Source organism: Ammospiza nelsoni, chromosome 23 (assembly GCF_027579445.1).
Source record: "Ammospiza nelsoni isolate bAmmNel1 chromosome 23, bAmmNel1.pri, whole genome shotgun sequence".
In the NCBI taxonomy this organism is placed as follows: domain Eukaryota; kingdom Metazoa; phylum Chordata; class Aves; order Passeriformes; family Passerellidae; genus Ammospiza; species Ammospiza nelsoni.
In genome coordinates this window covers 1,311,662-1,327,079 of record NC_080655.1, presented here as the reverse complement: position 1 = coordinate 1,327,079, position 15,418 = coordinate 1,311,662, and the positions used below count along the sequence as shown (strand labels likewise).

Here is a 15,418-nt window from a genome sequence, read left to right as displayed (position 1 = left end):
CAGAAGAAAAGAATTAAGTGACACAAACAAGGAGCTCGGGGCAGGAGGACCAAGAGGCTCTCCCCGAGCCTGTGAGCGACACTTTCCCCCAGCCTGGCTGCTCTCCGTGCTCCGTGGGTGTCCTGGGGAGGCTTCCACAGCTCCCGAGGTTTGGTGGAGCCTGCAGAGCATCCCCTCCCAGCCCTGCAGGCAGCGGGGCTGCAGGAGCAGCGCGGCACTCGCTGCAATGACGGCTGCAGCAGCAGGATGGGGGGCACCCCCCGACCCCCCGAGCTGTGGGGTGATCTCTGCGCTGCTCCTGGCCCTGCTGGGGCTCCTCGGCATTCCTGTGGCTCACGGTGAGTACGGGGACGGGGAGGGACCGGGGACACCTGCCTGGGTCCCACCTGCAGCTCCGGGACTGGGCTGGGGATGCTCCCCTGAGCCCGGGGCTGTCACGGACCCAGCCCTGGCTGCTGCCTTCCCTTGGGGAACCCTGGACATCCAAACACCCTCCTGGGGCGGGGAAGGGGCCACAGAAGGGGCTCCTCACCTGAGGGGGTGTTGTCCTGCTGCTCTCCTGCCGCAGGTGACTGCGGGCCCCCGCCTGCCATGACCCACTCCAGCCCCTCCAGCAGCTCCAGCAGCTTCCCGGTGGGATCCAGGGTGACCTTCAGCTGCTCGGGGGGAGCCCGCAGGATCCCGGGCATGCCGGACACCGTGGAGTGCCTGCCCGGCGACATCTGGTCCAGGCTGGCCGAGCCCTGCGGCCGTAAATACCTTCCTTTATATCTGAAACACGGCCCGGGGGGGAATATCCCTGTCCCTCCTGCTTGGCACCATCCCTGTCCCCAGGGGCAAACCTGATATGCTGCACTGTCCCTGTCCCTAGGGCACAAACCCTCTGCCCTGCCCAGGGCACAAACCCTCTGCCCTGCTGTCCCTCTCAGCCCCCGGTGGCCGCAGGGGTGGCAGAGGGCTCAGTCAGGGATGGGGCTGGGGTCTCCGGTGCCCCCCAGCCCATGCATGGTCTCCCCATTCCTGCTGACCCTCCCCGGGCTCCTGACCCTCCTCCATCCCCGCTCTGGTGCCTGCAGCGGGTTGGAGCCAGGTAAGGAGCCTGAATTCCCCTGGCACCAGCCCCAGGAGCTCTCCAGAAGCATTCCCGTGGTCCCAGGGGGTGTTTGGGCAGCTGCTGGTGGGCAGCTCTGTCAGGCTGGCTCTCCTTGGCTGCCAGGGAGCTGTGCTGCCCCAACCAGGCTAAGGTTTGCTGCCCTGTCCAAGGAGGATGAGAGGAGGAATTTCTTCCCCGTTGGCGCCAACATCAGCTACGTCTGCCGGCCCGGCTACGAGAACTCCTCGGAGATTTCCCCCTCCAGCACCTGCCTGGAGAACCTGACGTGGTCACAGCCTGCTGAGCTGTGCAGGAGTGAGTATTCCTGCTGCCCCACACCCCCAAAAGCAGCCCTGGTTGTCCCCAAAATGTTGGGATGATAATGACTCAGCCTGGTCATTATCATCCCAACAGCTCCATTAGCATGAAATTGGGGGATATTCCTTGTCATTCCTTGTTAAAATTGAACAGCAGCAATATCACTGACGTTCTTTTTGGTTTTTCTGCTGGCATAAACAGGTCTGGTTTGATTTTCATGCCAGGGAATGTTTGGTTGGACTCAGTGATCTCAGGGGTCTTTTCCAACCTCTTTGTGGTCCTAAAGATGTTTTCTCTGGGACATGGCACAGGCAGGGGACAAACCCCAATTTGCTATTCCAGCACTGAACTTCAACATGAAGGCAAAGCATTCTCTTGGTGACATCCATGGAATATTGAGGCTGGTGATGTGACAGGGGTATTTTTTCACAGTCCACTGGGATGGAAACCCCTCTGTGGGCGTGGAGCATTTTGGGATCCCCACCTTTGGCGCCTGCCAGTCTGGCTGTGGTGCCCATGGAGTGAAATGCTCTGGAACCTTTGGGAATTCCCCAGAGCCCCTGTTTTGTGTCTCATTCAGCCTTTTCGTGTCCCCAGGGAGGTCCTGTGGCACCCCAGGAGCTCTGCCTGGAGGGAAGATGGGGCCCCTCAGGGACCTGCAGCTGGGAGCACGGGTGGAAGTGTCCTGTGAGGATGGGTGAGTGCTGGGACACGGCTCCAGAGGGCACACAGCTGCAGGGAGGGCACCAGGGCCAGGATTCAGGGCCACCTTTTCCTCCAAGTGCCACCCAGAGCAGCTCTGAGTGTCCATCCCAACAGGAGCAGCTGGTTGTACTCACAGCTGATAACTCTGGACTTCAATACAAGTTATTTAAAATATTTCAGCTTAAGATAGTTGAGATATATTGAACAAAAAGGGTTACAATAAGGGATTTCTAAAATCCATTAAAGTTCAGCTGGAAAAGTGCAGTGAAACACAATTTCCACAGTCAGGAGCTGACTCATGGCTGCTGCCTGCTTTCAATCAGGGCCCAAATGCAGTGGACAGGCCCTGGAATTTTAATCTCTAATTGAAACACTCCAGGCAGGGTTCCTCCCTCCAGCAGGAAGCAGCTGGCATCATCTGGCTGGTGCTGCCCAGCCCCAGATGTAGCAGAGGGGTTTTGTCTCTCCCTGGGGATGCAGTCGAGAAAATGAGAGCGTGTCCCACCCTGCTGGGGCTGAGCTCAGCTTTGGAAACCCACTGCAGGGTGGAGGGATCACATTGCTCATGGAAGTTAGGTCAGAAATGATCATTATCCACCCTGGCCAGATGCTGAGGGTTTCTGCACAGGAGGGAGAATCAGAATGGGGAAGGTGTCACTGTCCCTGAGCTTCCAGCAAACCAGGCAGAAGCCACTTTAATTAAATATGGATTGAGCCCTGCTGCCCCTCACTGCTCCTGGAGGTCAGGGGGATCTATCTGAATCTGGATTGGGTTGGAACAGACCTTAGAACTCATCCAGTGCCACCCCTGCCATGGCAGGGACACCTTGCACTGTCCCGGGGGCTCCTCCCTTGTCACCTCAGCCCTGGATGGGGACAGGGTCAATCCCAGCAGTGCTGTGAGCCAGGAGCAGGCAGGGATGGAGCTCCTGATTCAGCAAATCCCTGTGGGAATCCATCCCTCAGCTCAGCCCAGCCCTGTCTGGCATCCCCAGAGCATTCTGCCAGCCTCAGCTCCAATTCCCCCCTTCCCTGCCACGGAAAATGCAGAGTCAGAGCAGAGAGGCACCAAAAATAGATGCACACAGATCCTGACAGGAGTTCTGCTCACCAGCAGTGTCAGCAGCTCTGCTTGTTTTAACTGCCTCTCCCACACTCCTGATCATGCTTGCACTGGGGGTGGGTGGGAAATATTACCAGTTTTTGGACAGTTACTCTGATTTTCTCTCGTGTGTTTTAGGTACAAATTAGTCGGGAATAATTTCATCTGGTGCCAGCTGAAAGGAAATGATGTTGAATGGAGCAAACTTCCGACTTGTGAATGTGAGATTCATCTTAAATTGTGAGATTAAAGCTTTTAACTTCACTCCAGCAGATCCTGCATCCCCATGTACAGACCAAAGCTCTCTTTGGATTGTTTTTGTGGATACTCTGTGGCTGATCTGTCCCCAAAAGCACAGCTGAAAAATGCCCATTCTGCTGCTATTTCAGCAGCTTTGTTCCCACAAAATCAGCATTTTTGTCATGACTGAAGGTGATGGGGTGAGATTTCCAGGAATCCTGAGCGTGGCAAACCTGCTGTTTATTTGTCATGGCAAATAAAGAGAGGGAGAAGAGAGGGAGGAAAGCGTGAGAAGAAAAACACTTGGGGAACAAACCAGAGAGAAGAACTGGGACAGGCAGCAGTGCGTTACCCCTCCAGTGCTGTTACCCACCTGCACTGTCCAAAGTTTATCCTCAAGAACCTCGGGCAGACTCAAACTTTTTGTATTTTATATTAAAACCGAAGCTTTATCAAACACATTGTCCTTCTCTCCTGCAGTAATTACCTGCCCTCCACCTCCTCCAATCAGCCACGGGAGACACGATGGGGAAGGCATTGAAATTTTTGCTTATAACTCCACGGTGACCTACAGCTGTGAGCCCAGCTTCCAGCTGGTGGGGAATGGGAGCATCCAGTGTGGGAGCAGGGACAAAACCAGCGGGCTCTGGAGTGGAGCCACACCCGAGTGCAAAGGTGCTTTCATCCCATTCAGTGGCTGAAATTATTTATTATTTCTTATTTCTTAATTATTTACTATTTATTTTTATTATTTGATATTTATTATTACCGATTATTTACTATTTGTTATTTAATATTTAGTATTTCATATTATTTAGTATTATTCAGTATTTAGTATTTAGTATTTATTTCTTAGTATTTATTATTTATTATTTGGTATTTATTACTTAGCATTTAGTATTAGTTTGGTATTCATGTGAAGCTTATTATTTAATATTTAGTATTTAGTATTTCATATTATTAGTATTATTCAGTATTTTGTATTTTGTATTTCATACTTTTTTCTTAGTATTTATTATTTAGTATTAGTTTGATATTCAGGTGAAATTTAATATTTAATATTTAATATTTAATATTATTTAGTATTATTCAGTATTTAGTATTTCGTATTTTGTATTTATTTCTTAGTATTCCTTTTTTATTATTTAGTATTTGATATTTATTACTTAGTATTTAGTATTAGTTTGGTATTCAGGTGAAATTTATTATTTAATATTTAGTATTTAGTATTTCATATTATTTAGTATTTTGTATTTATTTATTAGTATTTATTATTTAGTATTTATTATTTAGTATTTATTACTTAGTATTTAGTATTAGTTTGGTATTTAGGATGAACCTATTGAGGGTATTAATATTAATATATTAATATTAAATTTTATATAAAAATTAAAAATTTAATATTAATTAATATTAAAATATTGAGGGTATGAAGTGCAGGAGGGGTGAAATGCAAGTGCTAAGGAAATTTTAAAGGGGAAAAAGGCGCTGCTGGAGCAAGGACTGGGTGGTCTCTGAAGGAAGGAGGAGTGCTCTGAGCAATGCTCCCTCTCTGTCCCCCAGAGAAAAGCTCAGCTGTCAGACTTGGAGCAAAAGACACGGAGAGCAGAGCTCCTCCCAAAAGTGAGTTGAAATCATTTGACATTGAATCAAGTGCATTCATTTTTCTCCTTTATCACATTTCTAGGAAAGGCCACCTGGTGAATTTGACCCCGTGAATTCCATTTTCTCAGGTGCCCAGGGCAATGGAGCCCAGCACTCCCAGAAGGGTCTCCTGTGGGAGAGGAAGCTCAGCCTCTATAGAAAGGCCCTGCAAAACAGCATCCAACCCTCCCAGTCCTCCTCTTTCTTCAGGAAACCAGGTCAGTCCTGAGGGACAACGGCATCCGTGCCACCTCCTGCTTACTCCCATCCCCAAAACCCAGATTTTCATTTCTTCTCCCGTATTTCTCTTCAGTGAGCAGGAACTGGGCTGCCTCAGGGTTCACATTTGTTCTGCCTTTGTACAAATCCCCAAAATCCTATTCTGGGCCCAGCAAAGGATCCATGTGTCCTCCGAAGTACATGGGGTTCTTTCCCCCACCTGGCTGCTCGCAGAAGTTAAAACGGCCCAAATTTCCATTATTTTGTGGAAGTGAGTGGGTTTTTTGTCATGTTCTTCTCTTCTGTAAGTTTTCTCTGTGTAATTTACATTTTTTGCTGGTTCACAGCTCAGCTTTGACTGCACCGACCTCCTATTCTCATAAAAAGCTTTGCTTTGTCTGCAATACATTTTAACTAATTTATTATTTCCTTGCCCTTATGTTATTACAGATTATTATTTTTTTAAACTCGTTTTTTGGGCATTTTGAAAAGCAAGAGAGGACTTTGTACCAGGTATCCCTGAGAGTGCCAGGGCTCTGGTGCTGATGCCAACCTTGTTCCCCACAGGGAGCTCATGCACAGCCAGGAGAAGCTGGATGTGGTGGAAGTCCTGGTCCTCCAGATTCCCCACCCGCTGCAGAGGATAATTTCATCCATGAAAAGGGAGAATTTTGGCTTCGTGGGAAGTGCTGGGAGCTGTCATTGTGTCACTGTGAGAGGAGAAGACTCAACACCAGCTGGAGGATCTCAGTACCCAACCGAGGGATGGTGAAAATTGTTCCTCTGGTGTCAGGATCAAGCTGAGCTTGCCCATCCCTGAGTTTTGTCTTTTGGGTCAAGACCAGAAAATCTTTTACCGTTCCTGACCTGTTCCAAAAGTGCCCCATGCAATGGTCACACTTATTAGGACTCCTTCTCCTTGCTTTAAGGTAAAGGATGACCTAAATCAGCGTGGCCCCACCTAGTAATTTTTTAATGATGATGTTTTAGCATTCCAAGAAATCGATGGAAAATTATTCCGAAAAGCATTTATTGGCTGATTTCCATATTTGTTCCTCCCATCTGAGTTTTCCTTTCAGGGATTGCCTCCCAGCACCCCGATCCAGCTGCGATTCCTGCTGGCCCCACCAGGGTTTCTGAGAAAACCCCGGAGTTCCTGCAGAGTTCCCCGAGCCCGGCTCTGTCCCGCCCAGCCTGACTCGGTGTTTCCAGGCCCGCAGGTTTTTCTGCTCACTGGCAACACCACAACAAACCCCAAACACAGCCCCGGCCTCCCTGGGGAGGGAGCTGCTCCCCGAACTCCCCAGGAATTCCTGGCTGCAGCTGATCCAGCTGTGGATCCAGCTGCCAGCAGGGAAAAGCAAAGCAAGGGCTTCCCTGTCCTGCTGAGTTTTAGCTGTTATATTTATTTTAGGAAACCACGGTACTTGGGATATTACACTGTTTATATCTTGAGTGGTTTAAGCCCTTTCTTTAGCAAAAGCTTGTTCATGTATCGGCCCAAAGTTCCTTGCAGTTTTCATTTCTACCACAGGAAGATAAAGCCACCTGTGGGCCGGGTATCTCTGATCTCAAAAGGCAAAGGAGCCACTTCTGCTTTCCAGAGGGAGGGACCCAGCTCAGTCCCACTGTGACCACATCAATGAGGCACAGACACAGAAATACAACTCCTAAATAACCTCCCCAGGGCTGCCACCCTGCAACAGAGGGACTGGAAAACTCATGTGTGTTCTTTAGGCTGCCTACCCCAATTTTGTCCTGTAAAGACCTAAAACCCGCAAAGCCTTTCTGGGTTTTTATTTCTATTTAGTAATAAATAGCAATTGTTTATAAAGGGTACTCTGTGAATTCAACTCCCTGCTGTTTTCTCATCGTATTTTATTCTCTTTTTCAAGAAGGAATCAGCTTTAAGGTATATCCTGGCAATGATCAGATTCAATGTTCTGTCAGTTCTTTATCACTCTGAACATTTATTCTATAAATGCCATCCATGGCAAGCTAAATTTGGTTACATATTTTTTAAAAAGTAGTAAAGGAGGAAAGCAGGGATGTGTTTCTGGGAAGCAGTTTGGAAAAGGCAGCTGGAGTTACACCTCCCCTGACCCTGTTCAGCCACTCTGGGACTGAGCCCTGTAGCCCCTGAGCTGAGACTCAGCCTAGGCAGACCCAGGCTCAGCTCAGGGAGATTCAGGCTCAGCCCAGGCAGACCCAGGCTCAGCTCAGGAGGTTTTGGGAGCTGAGTTTCTGTGGCATTCCCAGGGCAGCAGCTCCAGCGCTGTTTTTGCTGCTGGGTTTTGCCGGCCAGCCTCGGGCTGCTCCCCGTGCCTGCCACCGGCAGCTGTCGGGGCTGATCCCTGCGCTGCAGGGACGGGTGGCAGGGCCAGATAAAGCTGCTGGCCCTCGGTGGCCGGGCAGGGACACAGCTGCTATCGGGGGGCTCAGCCACCGCCCGGGAGGAGCCGCTGCGGGGCAGCGAATGCGGGTGCACAGGGCAAGGGGCACAGATATCTCCTGCTCGTTTTCTGGGGTTTTCTGGGTTTTTCAGGGGTTCAGCCTGTGAGCAAAGGCTTTTTCACTCGGTTCTGAGTGCAGCCACTCCCTGCGGGGGCTCAGCATCACGCAGAGCCTTTGCCAAATACTTTTCAGCATCTTCCTGCCCCGTGCCAAAGTCACTGCCCTAAGCCAATACAGAATTCCCCAGAATTTAAAGGTGTTTTTGTCTTCCTGCTGACAGATTCCTTTAGCCTTATGCAGCCACCATACCCGTTCAGGCCAGTGAGCTGTGAAAACGCAGCCAAGGTCTCTCCATGGAATTTGTCACCGTGTTTACGAGGGAGTGTTTTATAGGGATACGTTATCCAAGGCGCTGGATTCCTTCATTCGGAAACCACCTCTGTGTCTCATTGTTACATCTGATTGGAACTTAAATTGTATAGGAAAGGAAAATAAAGTGGAAATTAAAAAGAAATAAATAAAAGGGGTAAGTTGGTAAGTTTGAGCAGTGGAAACATCGCGGTTTCCTGGATAACCAAGGGAAACAGGAAGGTGCAGGTCGGCAGCTGCTGGCTGCCCTCTCCTTGGACTGGGAGGACGCGTTCTCCTTCCTGCCCTTTTAGGTTTGGGTATTTTCTTTTCCTTTGCGACTTTGGCAGCTTTGGAGGGAGGGTTTTTTTTTCCTGGAAGTGTAGAATAAGGCTGGGAAGGAGAGGCTGAGGCAGCGGATTCCCGGGGAGCCGCTCCTTGGGATGCCAGGCGCGCCTGGCACCGCTCACCCCGCGCGTTCCACACCCAGCCCCGCTCCCCACCGCTCTCCCGGCTTTCGTCAGAGCCTTCCCGGAGCTGAGCTGAGCTCAGCGGAGCTGGGCTGGCCGGGAGGGGCGGGCGGGGGCTCCGCGGAGCTCGGAGCAGCCCCGCGGGAGTGGCTCCGCTGCCCGGGCAGTGCCGGGGGACCCGCGATGGGCTCCGGCCGCCGCTGCTCGCTCCTGCTGCTGCTGGTGCTGCTGCTGGTGCTGCTGGAGCTGCCCGCGGCGTGGGGTGAGCCCCTGGAGGGGAGCGGGGTGCGGGGAGCCAGGCACGCCGGGCTGGGGGCTCCGTGCGTCCGGGAGCGTTCTCTGCGCCCACGGGTGTGCAAGTGTAGGATCTGTGGGAGTGTGGGTTATCCACGGGAGTGTGGGTTATCCATGGCAGTGTGCGTTACCCATGGCAGTGTGGGTTATCCACGCGAGTGTGGGTTATCCATGGGGCTGCGGATTATCCATGGCAGTGTGTGCTATCCATGGGAATGTGGATTATCCATGGCAGTGTGTGCTATCCATGGGAATGTGGATTATCCATGGCAGTGTGTGCTATCCATGGGAATGTGGGTTATCCATGGCAGTGTGTGCTATCCATAGGAGTGTGGGTTATCCATGGGAGTGTGGGTTATCTGTGGCAGTGTGGGTTATCCATGGGAATGTAGGTTATCTGTGGGAGTGTGGGTTATCCATGGGAATGTGGGTTATCTGTGGGAGTGTGGGTTATCCACAGGAGTGTGGGTTATCCGTGGGGCTGTGGGTTATCCATGGGACTATGGGTTATCCATGGGAATGTGGGTTATCTGTGAGAGTGTAGGTTATCCATAGGAGTGTGGGTTATCCATGGGAGTTTGGGTTATGCATGGGAAATTGGGTTATCCATGGCAGTGTGCATTATTCATGGGAGTGTGTGTAATATATATATGCAGAAGGAGCCCCGCTAAATCCCTGTTTATTTTCCCACAGGGGACTGTGGGCCGCTGCCGAGTATCAGCCACGCTGAGCCCCGAGGAGACAGCAAACACCAGCAGAGCTTCAGTGTGGGCTCCACAGTGACTTTTCGCTGTGTCCCGGGTTACACCAAGCTCCCCTCTCTCTCCGACACCATCCAGTGCCTGTCGAACTCCCGCTGGTCCAGCCTGCCAGACTTCTGTGGCCGTGAGTGTTTCCCTTTCTCTGACACAGGAGGGTGTGAGTTGCTTGCGGGAACACCCACAGCTTTGGCAATCGCTGCCTCAGGGGTTTCCTCATCACACAGGATGAAGTGGTCTGGCCACTTCTCTTGCTGCCCCTTTTTCTTACCCTCCACCGAGGCCGTTGGAGCCACATGTGTGGCACTTGTGTGTTAATGAAAATAGAGGAACAGCTTGGGAAGCGCATGGAAAAGGGGAGGGAATGCAGAGCACCAAGTGACCAAAGGGTTAACCAGGCGGGGAAGTTTGGCTTTGGGGATTTGGAAACTTCTCCAGTGAGAACTGGCTGCACTGCTCCACCTCGGACGATTCCCTGGTGGAAGTGGGCAGGGAGGAGGGCACTGTTTGGGGTGCCCATGCTCTTAGTGAGCCTCGTGTGTTATCACTCGGATTTATGTTTACAGTTGAAAGCAAAGTGTTATTTTTGCTCTGTAACCGGACATTTGGGTGTCTCTGTGGTGGCCAGGCAGCTGTCCCACACCCAGATCTGTGCAATTTGCTGCGCTATCACCAGAAGACAAAATGCAGAATTTTTACGCTGTTAACACCACGGTGAGGTACATCTGTCGCCTAGCTTATGAAAACACCACAGCCCAGCCCCCCACCAGCACCTGTTTGGACAACTTAACGTGGACAGAAGTTCCTGAACTGTGTCAGAGTGAGTGTCCCCATCTCATTTCATTTTGCCCTATGCTGTGTTCCAAGTGCCACGCCTGTATTTAAAATTGCTCTTCTCTAATGACATTTAACATAAAATATCATTAATTGCCATTCTGCTATGAAAATTAAGTTTGTGGGGCTTTTCCCAGCCTCATGGTGCCCTAAGGACAATCTTACTCTTTTTCAGAGAAATCTTGTGGTATTCCAGCCAATCCAGAACATGGCCAAGTCATCCTAAAAGATATCCTTAAAGATCATCTGCTGGGTGGAACAGCCAGAGTGGTTTGTGACCGTGGGTGAGTGTGAAGTCACTTCCCTCTGCACCCCAGCTGCCCGGCCAGAGTCACTGGGGTGTGAACTGGGACAGGGGGCTCTGCCCATGCAGTCCTCAGCACCTCTGTGGTGACACATTCTTGGTTGGTGACAACCAGCTGATTTTGGGATGCGCCTTTTGCCCCCGCAGGTACAGACTAAAGGGAGCATCACCTTCCATCAGGTGTCTCCTAGAGGGCGACAAAGCTGTCTGGAGTCCTCTTCCAGCTTGTCAGGGTGAGTGAAGTTGTCCAGTGCTTGACTGGAAAAACCCAATATTCCAATCTAGAAATTCTGAATTTTTGGTTTATTTCACTGAGTGAGGTCAGGCCAGCACCTCTGCAAGGGGACAGCTGCTGTCACAAGCAGGGATCCCCCGGAGCATCACTGGTTCCTGTGAAAGCCTGGCAAAAGCAGAAGAAGAAGAGAAGGGAAGAGCATCCCAGGGTCCCCTCCTGAGTTCTCTCCTCTTTCTCCCGCAGTGATTTCCTGTCCGCCTCCTCCAGCCATCCCCCACGGGCAGCACAGTGGGAACAGCTCGGGGGAGTTCGTGCTGGGCTCCGTCACAACCTACACGTGTGAACCGGGGCTGGAGCTGGTGGGGCAGGACACGCTGCGCTGCACCGGCGACAGCGGCGACAGCGGCGACAGCGGCGACAGCGGCAACAGCGGCGACAGCGGCGACAGCGGCACCTGGAGCGGGGCCCCGCCCGCCTGCCGGGGTGAGCCCATCCCTGCCCGCAGCCTCCCCTTGCCCGCAGCTCGCTCCTGCTGCCGCTCGCTGCTGCCCATCCCATCCGGCAGCGCAGGCACTCTGCAGGGTTTGCTTCCAGGGCTCTGCACGGTGCCAGGCTCTGCTGAGGAGCACCAGGAGCAGAACCAGACTTGGGTTTATGTTTTTCCTTCGAGAGGAGCAGACAGAAATGTAATGAACAATGTGGGAAATTATCAGTGGCTGCTAAGCTGGTGGAGGGAGCTTAGAAAGGATTTATTTATGTCTTGTGTCCAACAACACCCAGGCAATAAAGCCAAGTGGAACAGCAGAATCCTCTCTGTCTTCAAGGCCTGGAGTGGCACAAGAGGTCCCTGCCACAGCCTGAGATGCACAAGTCACCTGCCCATGTGTTGTTTACTCCTCTCTGAACTATTTTATATATTGAGCACCATATAAAATCACATTTTGAATGCTTTTCCTTTGTCTCTCCCTAGTTAAAACCACAGCAGAGACAAACCAAACCAAACCCTCAGAAGAGAATCCTTACTGGCTGGGTAAGAGCTCCATTTCTTAGAAGTCCTGTTAATTGCTGTAATTGCACCGCATTTTGGCCTTCACGTTTTTAACATTCCTTTCATTATTTTCCTCCCCAGCAAGCATCCTCATTCCGAGCTGCATTGGTAAGTAGCTTAAAATTGAAAATGTATTTTCCTACCCCAAAGCTGTCTGCTGTTAAATACCTGGAGTCAATGGTTGATTTCACTCTCCCTTTCCCTTCTTTGTTAGTTCCCCCAGTAGCCCTTGGAATTCTAGCTGGGATCATCGTGAGACGGAAAGAGAGTGAAAAGCAGTAAGCTGCCCCTCCAAAATCAGAACTTTCCCTGGGGATAAGTGGATTTTTCCTTTCAAACCCTGTACCTTCAGTATATTGGCATGGTTAGCACAATATTTCCATGTTGTGAAGCTTTTATTCTACAATTTTCTCCCTTTCTGTCTCTCCAGCTCTTATAATGTGAATTCACAAAAGCAGGTGAAGGGAAGGGATGCAGCGATGCACTTGGAGGTTATGGATGAGAAGAAGCTTCCCAAGCCCTGGAATTCCTATTTTTGGTAGGTTTGCTTGTTCACCTGCCCAAAACCTTGTGCCTGACTATAGCCAGGGGTCTCAGTGCTGCTGAGCTCACCTGTGCAGAAGATCTTTGAGCAATTTTTGACTTCCAAATGCCACGATGAACACCCTGCTGTCCAAAGGGGGCTTCAGCAGGGTTTGGGCTTTGCTGGGTGGATTTCCCCCATCTCTCTCTCCTCCACAGCCACACAGGGAAGTGCCACGTGTGTCCCAGCTGTGAGGAGCAGCTCCACAGTGCCCTGGCCCCTCTCTCAGAGCCCCCACGCCACGGCTGTGCCGCCTGCCAGGACTGGCTGAGCTCCCAGCCCCAAAAGCCCCGCAGCTACTCGGTGCCCAGCGTTGGTGATGGGGACAGCCAGAGCCCAGCAGGCACCAGGTAAAATCCAACAGGGGAGCAAAGCGAGGGGAAAGGGGGAGGAAGCATCTCTATGTGGGTAAAGTGAGTCTGGCAGCTGGAATTTGTGTCCTTCCTGTTTTAGCAGGAGCAAGGGTTTGATATTTAGGGAATAGTAGCTCAGCTGGGCAGGAGGTGTTTTTGGGAAGCCACACACTCAGGATCTGTGTGTTCTCTCTGTGTGTTCAGCTCTCCTGCCATGGATGTGCTGAGGGCAGATGGCACAGGAGGAGCTGCTCCGTGGAGGAGTGAGGCAGAGCAGCCCATGGACCACCAAAGGTCAGTCTTCCACCTAAAAACACCCAGATGCCACGGTGGGCATGGACAAAAACCAGCGGATTTCAGAACTGTGCTTATCAGAGAATCCCAGAGTGGTTTGGGTTGGAAGGGACCTCAAAGCTCATCTCACGCCATCCCCACACCTCCCACTACCCCAGGCTGTTCCAAAACCCCAGAACCACGGCCGGGAAGGCACATCCATGCTCTCAGTGCTCACCCTCAATGGTTCCTCTCCACAGTGACCACATCTGTCCCACCTGTGAGAGCTGGCTGCGTGCCCACACCGGCCAGGGGGACAGCAGGGCTGTGACACCGGGCGAGTGGCAGCACAAGGGGTGAGTGTGGCCAGGCCAGGCAGCTCCTGTCAGCCCTGCAGGGAGTGCCCAGCGCCCTCCAAGCTGAGCTCACTGCTAAACTCAGAATAAAGCAGGTGGCCCTGTGTGACTGTTGGTTGCTCCTTGCCCTGTGCCAGGGTAAAGGGTGGTGCCTGCTCAAGCAGAGACAGGTGGAACTGGGTGAGGTTCACTCAGATGATGCTTGTGGGGTTTCCCTGGGTGTCTCTGGAGCAGCCTGGGCTCCTCACTGTGCTCAGCCTCGTGTTCTTTGGGGCTCTGGGTTTGGTTAAGCAGCAAAGAGCCCAGGTGAGACCCTGCAGTGGGAGCCTCTGCTCAGCCACTGCCCAGGGCTTTTCCCAACTCTGGGTGTGGTTCCTTTGCTTGAGGCAAGGTAAGGTTTTGGGCCAGAGAAGTGATGAGGTAAAGCTGTTTGCTCAGTTTATTTATTTATTCTGACACTCCCCCATGTGAGTCTGGTGCTTCCTCAACACAGTCACCATTGACAGAGCCAAATTCACATGAAAACCCAGATAAACATGGTTGGACATGTGCATCTGCTTGCTTTGGCTTTGGGAAGTGTGAACTCCTTGCTGCTGCCTTTGCTTTGGGGTTTTTCCATTTATTCCTGTGAGTGCCTGCTCCACTGGCTGGGAGCCCCAATCCTGGGGGAGCTGGTCCAGTTCTGCACTCTTGAACCTCTGCCTGCTGGAGTTTAAAAAGGGAAACAGTGAAGGAAAGAAGCTCTGTGGGTGCTGGAGCGGTTTGGAGAGGGGCAGCTCCTGTCACAACCCTCTGGGACTCACTGCCCTCTCTCCCCACAGCCCCCAGGGCCCCGTCTGCCCCCCCTGCACGGACAGACAGCTCCTGTCCCTGGTCCACGGGGACACAGCCAGCAGCCCCGTGTGTCCCCTGGCCCGGGAGGGCACCCCAGCCCACCTGGTGCCTCCGCACAGCCCCGGCTGCCACCTGTGCCCCGTGTGCTCGGTGCCCAGCCACGCTCACCTGTGCCAGCCCCAGCGCCTGGCACCTGATGGTAGGAGCTGCTCGGGGCACCCCAAACACCCCAGGTCCCTGGGGAGGCCGCTCAAACCCTCCCCAGGCCGGGGGCATCCCCTGATCCCGGCTTGTTTACCACTGCAGGATAAATCCAGGAGCTGAGGAGGGGAGTCCAGCACCGATCCCTGGCAGGGATTCAGCTCTGAGTGCAACAAAGGGACCTGAAATCAACGCTCTGACTTCACCTGGGCTGGCACAGAAGCAGAAAAACCAAACATACTTCAAACCCACCTCCGTGTTGGTTTAACGCCCACTTTCTTGTTTATTTTTGTATGAACAAAGTGTTTTTGCAGCTCTTAAAGTGAGACTTAAAAAAGTCAGTAAACGTTTCTTTGCGCTAGGAAAACAATTTCCTCTTTGCACAATCTTACAAGATTTATTTGTATTTCTTAAACTACTTTTTTAAAACTGAGGTTCCTTTCCTAGTGTGCAGATAAAAATGCAAAATTTAGAGTATTTATAGTAAAACTGTTTTGTAAATAAAACAAATATAAAATAAGGAATGCTGGTATCCTGGCTATGGGGTTTATTTCATATTTACTAATCAACCCTTCCCACAGAGTGGCTCAAATGATTTTGCAGTCTCATAATTTGCCAGATGTAATCAAGTCCATTAATTGCTTCTGCTCAATTAATCGCTGCTGTTGCGCTGGTGTCCGGTGCCTGAGCTTTCCTGGAATTGTGATGGGGGAGATGGGGCAGGGCTCTGCTTTCCCTCCTGACAAAGTGGC

The 15,418-nt window shown here is 51.6% G+C and overlaps 2 protein-coding genes across 2 annotated transcripts in view; both read left to right on the top strand.

Annotated features, from left to right (window-relative positions):
* The first annotated feature begins 226 nt into the window (after positions 1-226).
* CD55 (CD55 molecule (Cromer blood group)) lies at positions 227-6,519 on the top strand. The gene is made up of 10 exons (XM_059487726.1): positions 227-338; positions 569-751; positions 1,217-1,408; positions 2,009-2,108; positions 3,357-3,439; positions 3,939-4,133; positions 5,022-5,081; positions 5,192-5,234; positions 5,889-6,007; positions 6,401-6,519. Exons 1-10 carry the CDS (start codon positions 227-229, stop codon positions 6,517-6,519), a joined length of 1,206 nt encoding a protein of 401 aa, XP_059343709.1.
* A 2,191-nt stretch (positions 6,520-8,710) lies between these two features.
* CR1 (complement C3b/C4b receptor 1 (Knops blood group)) overlaps positions 8,711-15,418 on the top strand; it is a 39,680-nt gene continuing 32,972 nt past the window's right edge. The window contains exons 1-14 of the mRNA XM_059487725.1: positions 8,711-8,855; positions 9,581-9,772; positions 10,274-10,465; positions 10,655-10,763; positions 10,931-11,016; positions 11,262-11,501; positions 11,989-12,048; positions 12,148-12,174; positions 12,281-12,344; positions 12,497-12,604; positions 12,808-12,999; positions 13,207-13,296; positions 13,536-13,631; positions 14,453-14,664. Of these exons, the coding sequence (XP_059343708.1) occupies positions 8,777-8,855; positions 9,581-9,772; positions 10,274-10,465; positions 10,655-10,763; positions 10,931-11,016; positions 11,262-11,501; positions 11,989-12,048; positions 12,148-12,174; positions 12,281-12,344; positions 12,497-12,604; positions 12,808-12,999; positions 13,207-13,296; positions 13,536-13,631; positions 14,453-14,664 (1,747 nt within the window). The 5' untranslated portion in view covers positions 8,711-8,776. The remainder of the gene's footprint in view (positions 8,856-9,580; positions 9,773-10,273; positions 10,466-10,654; positions 10,764-10,930; positions 11,017-11,261; positions 11,502-11,988; positions 12,049-12,147; positions 12,175-12,280; positions 12,345-12,496; positions 12,605-12,807; positions 13,000-13,206; positions 13,297-13,535; positions 13,632-14,452; positions 14,665-15,418) is intronic.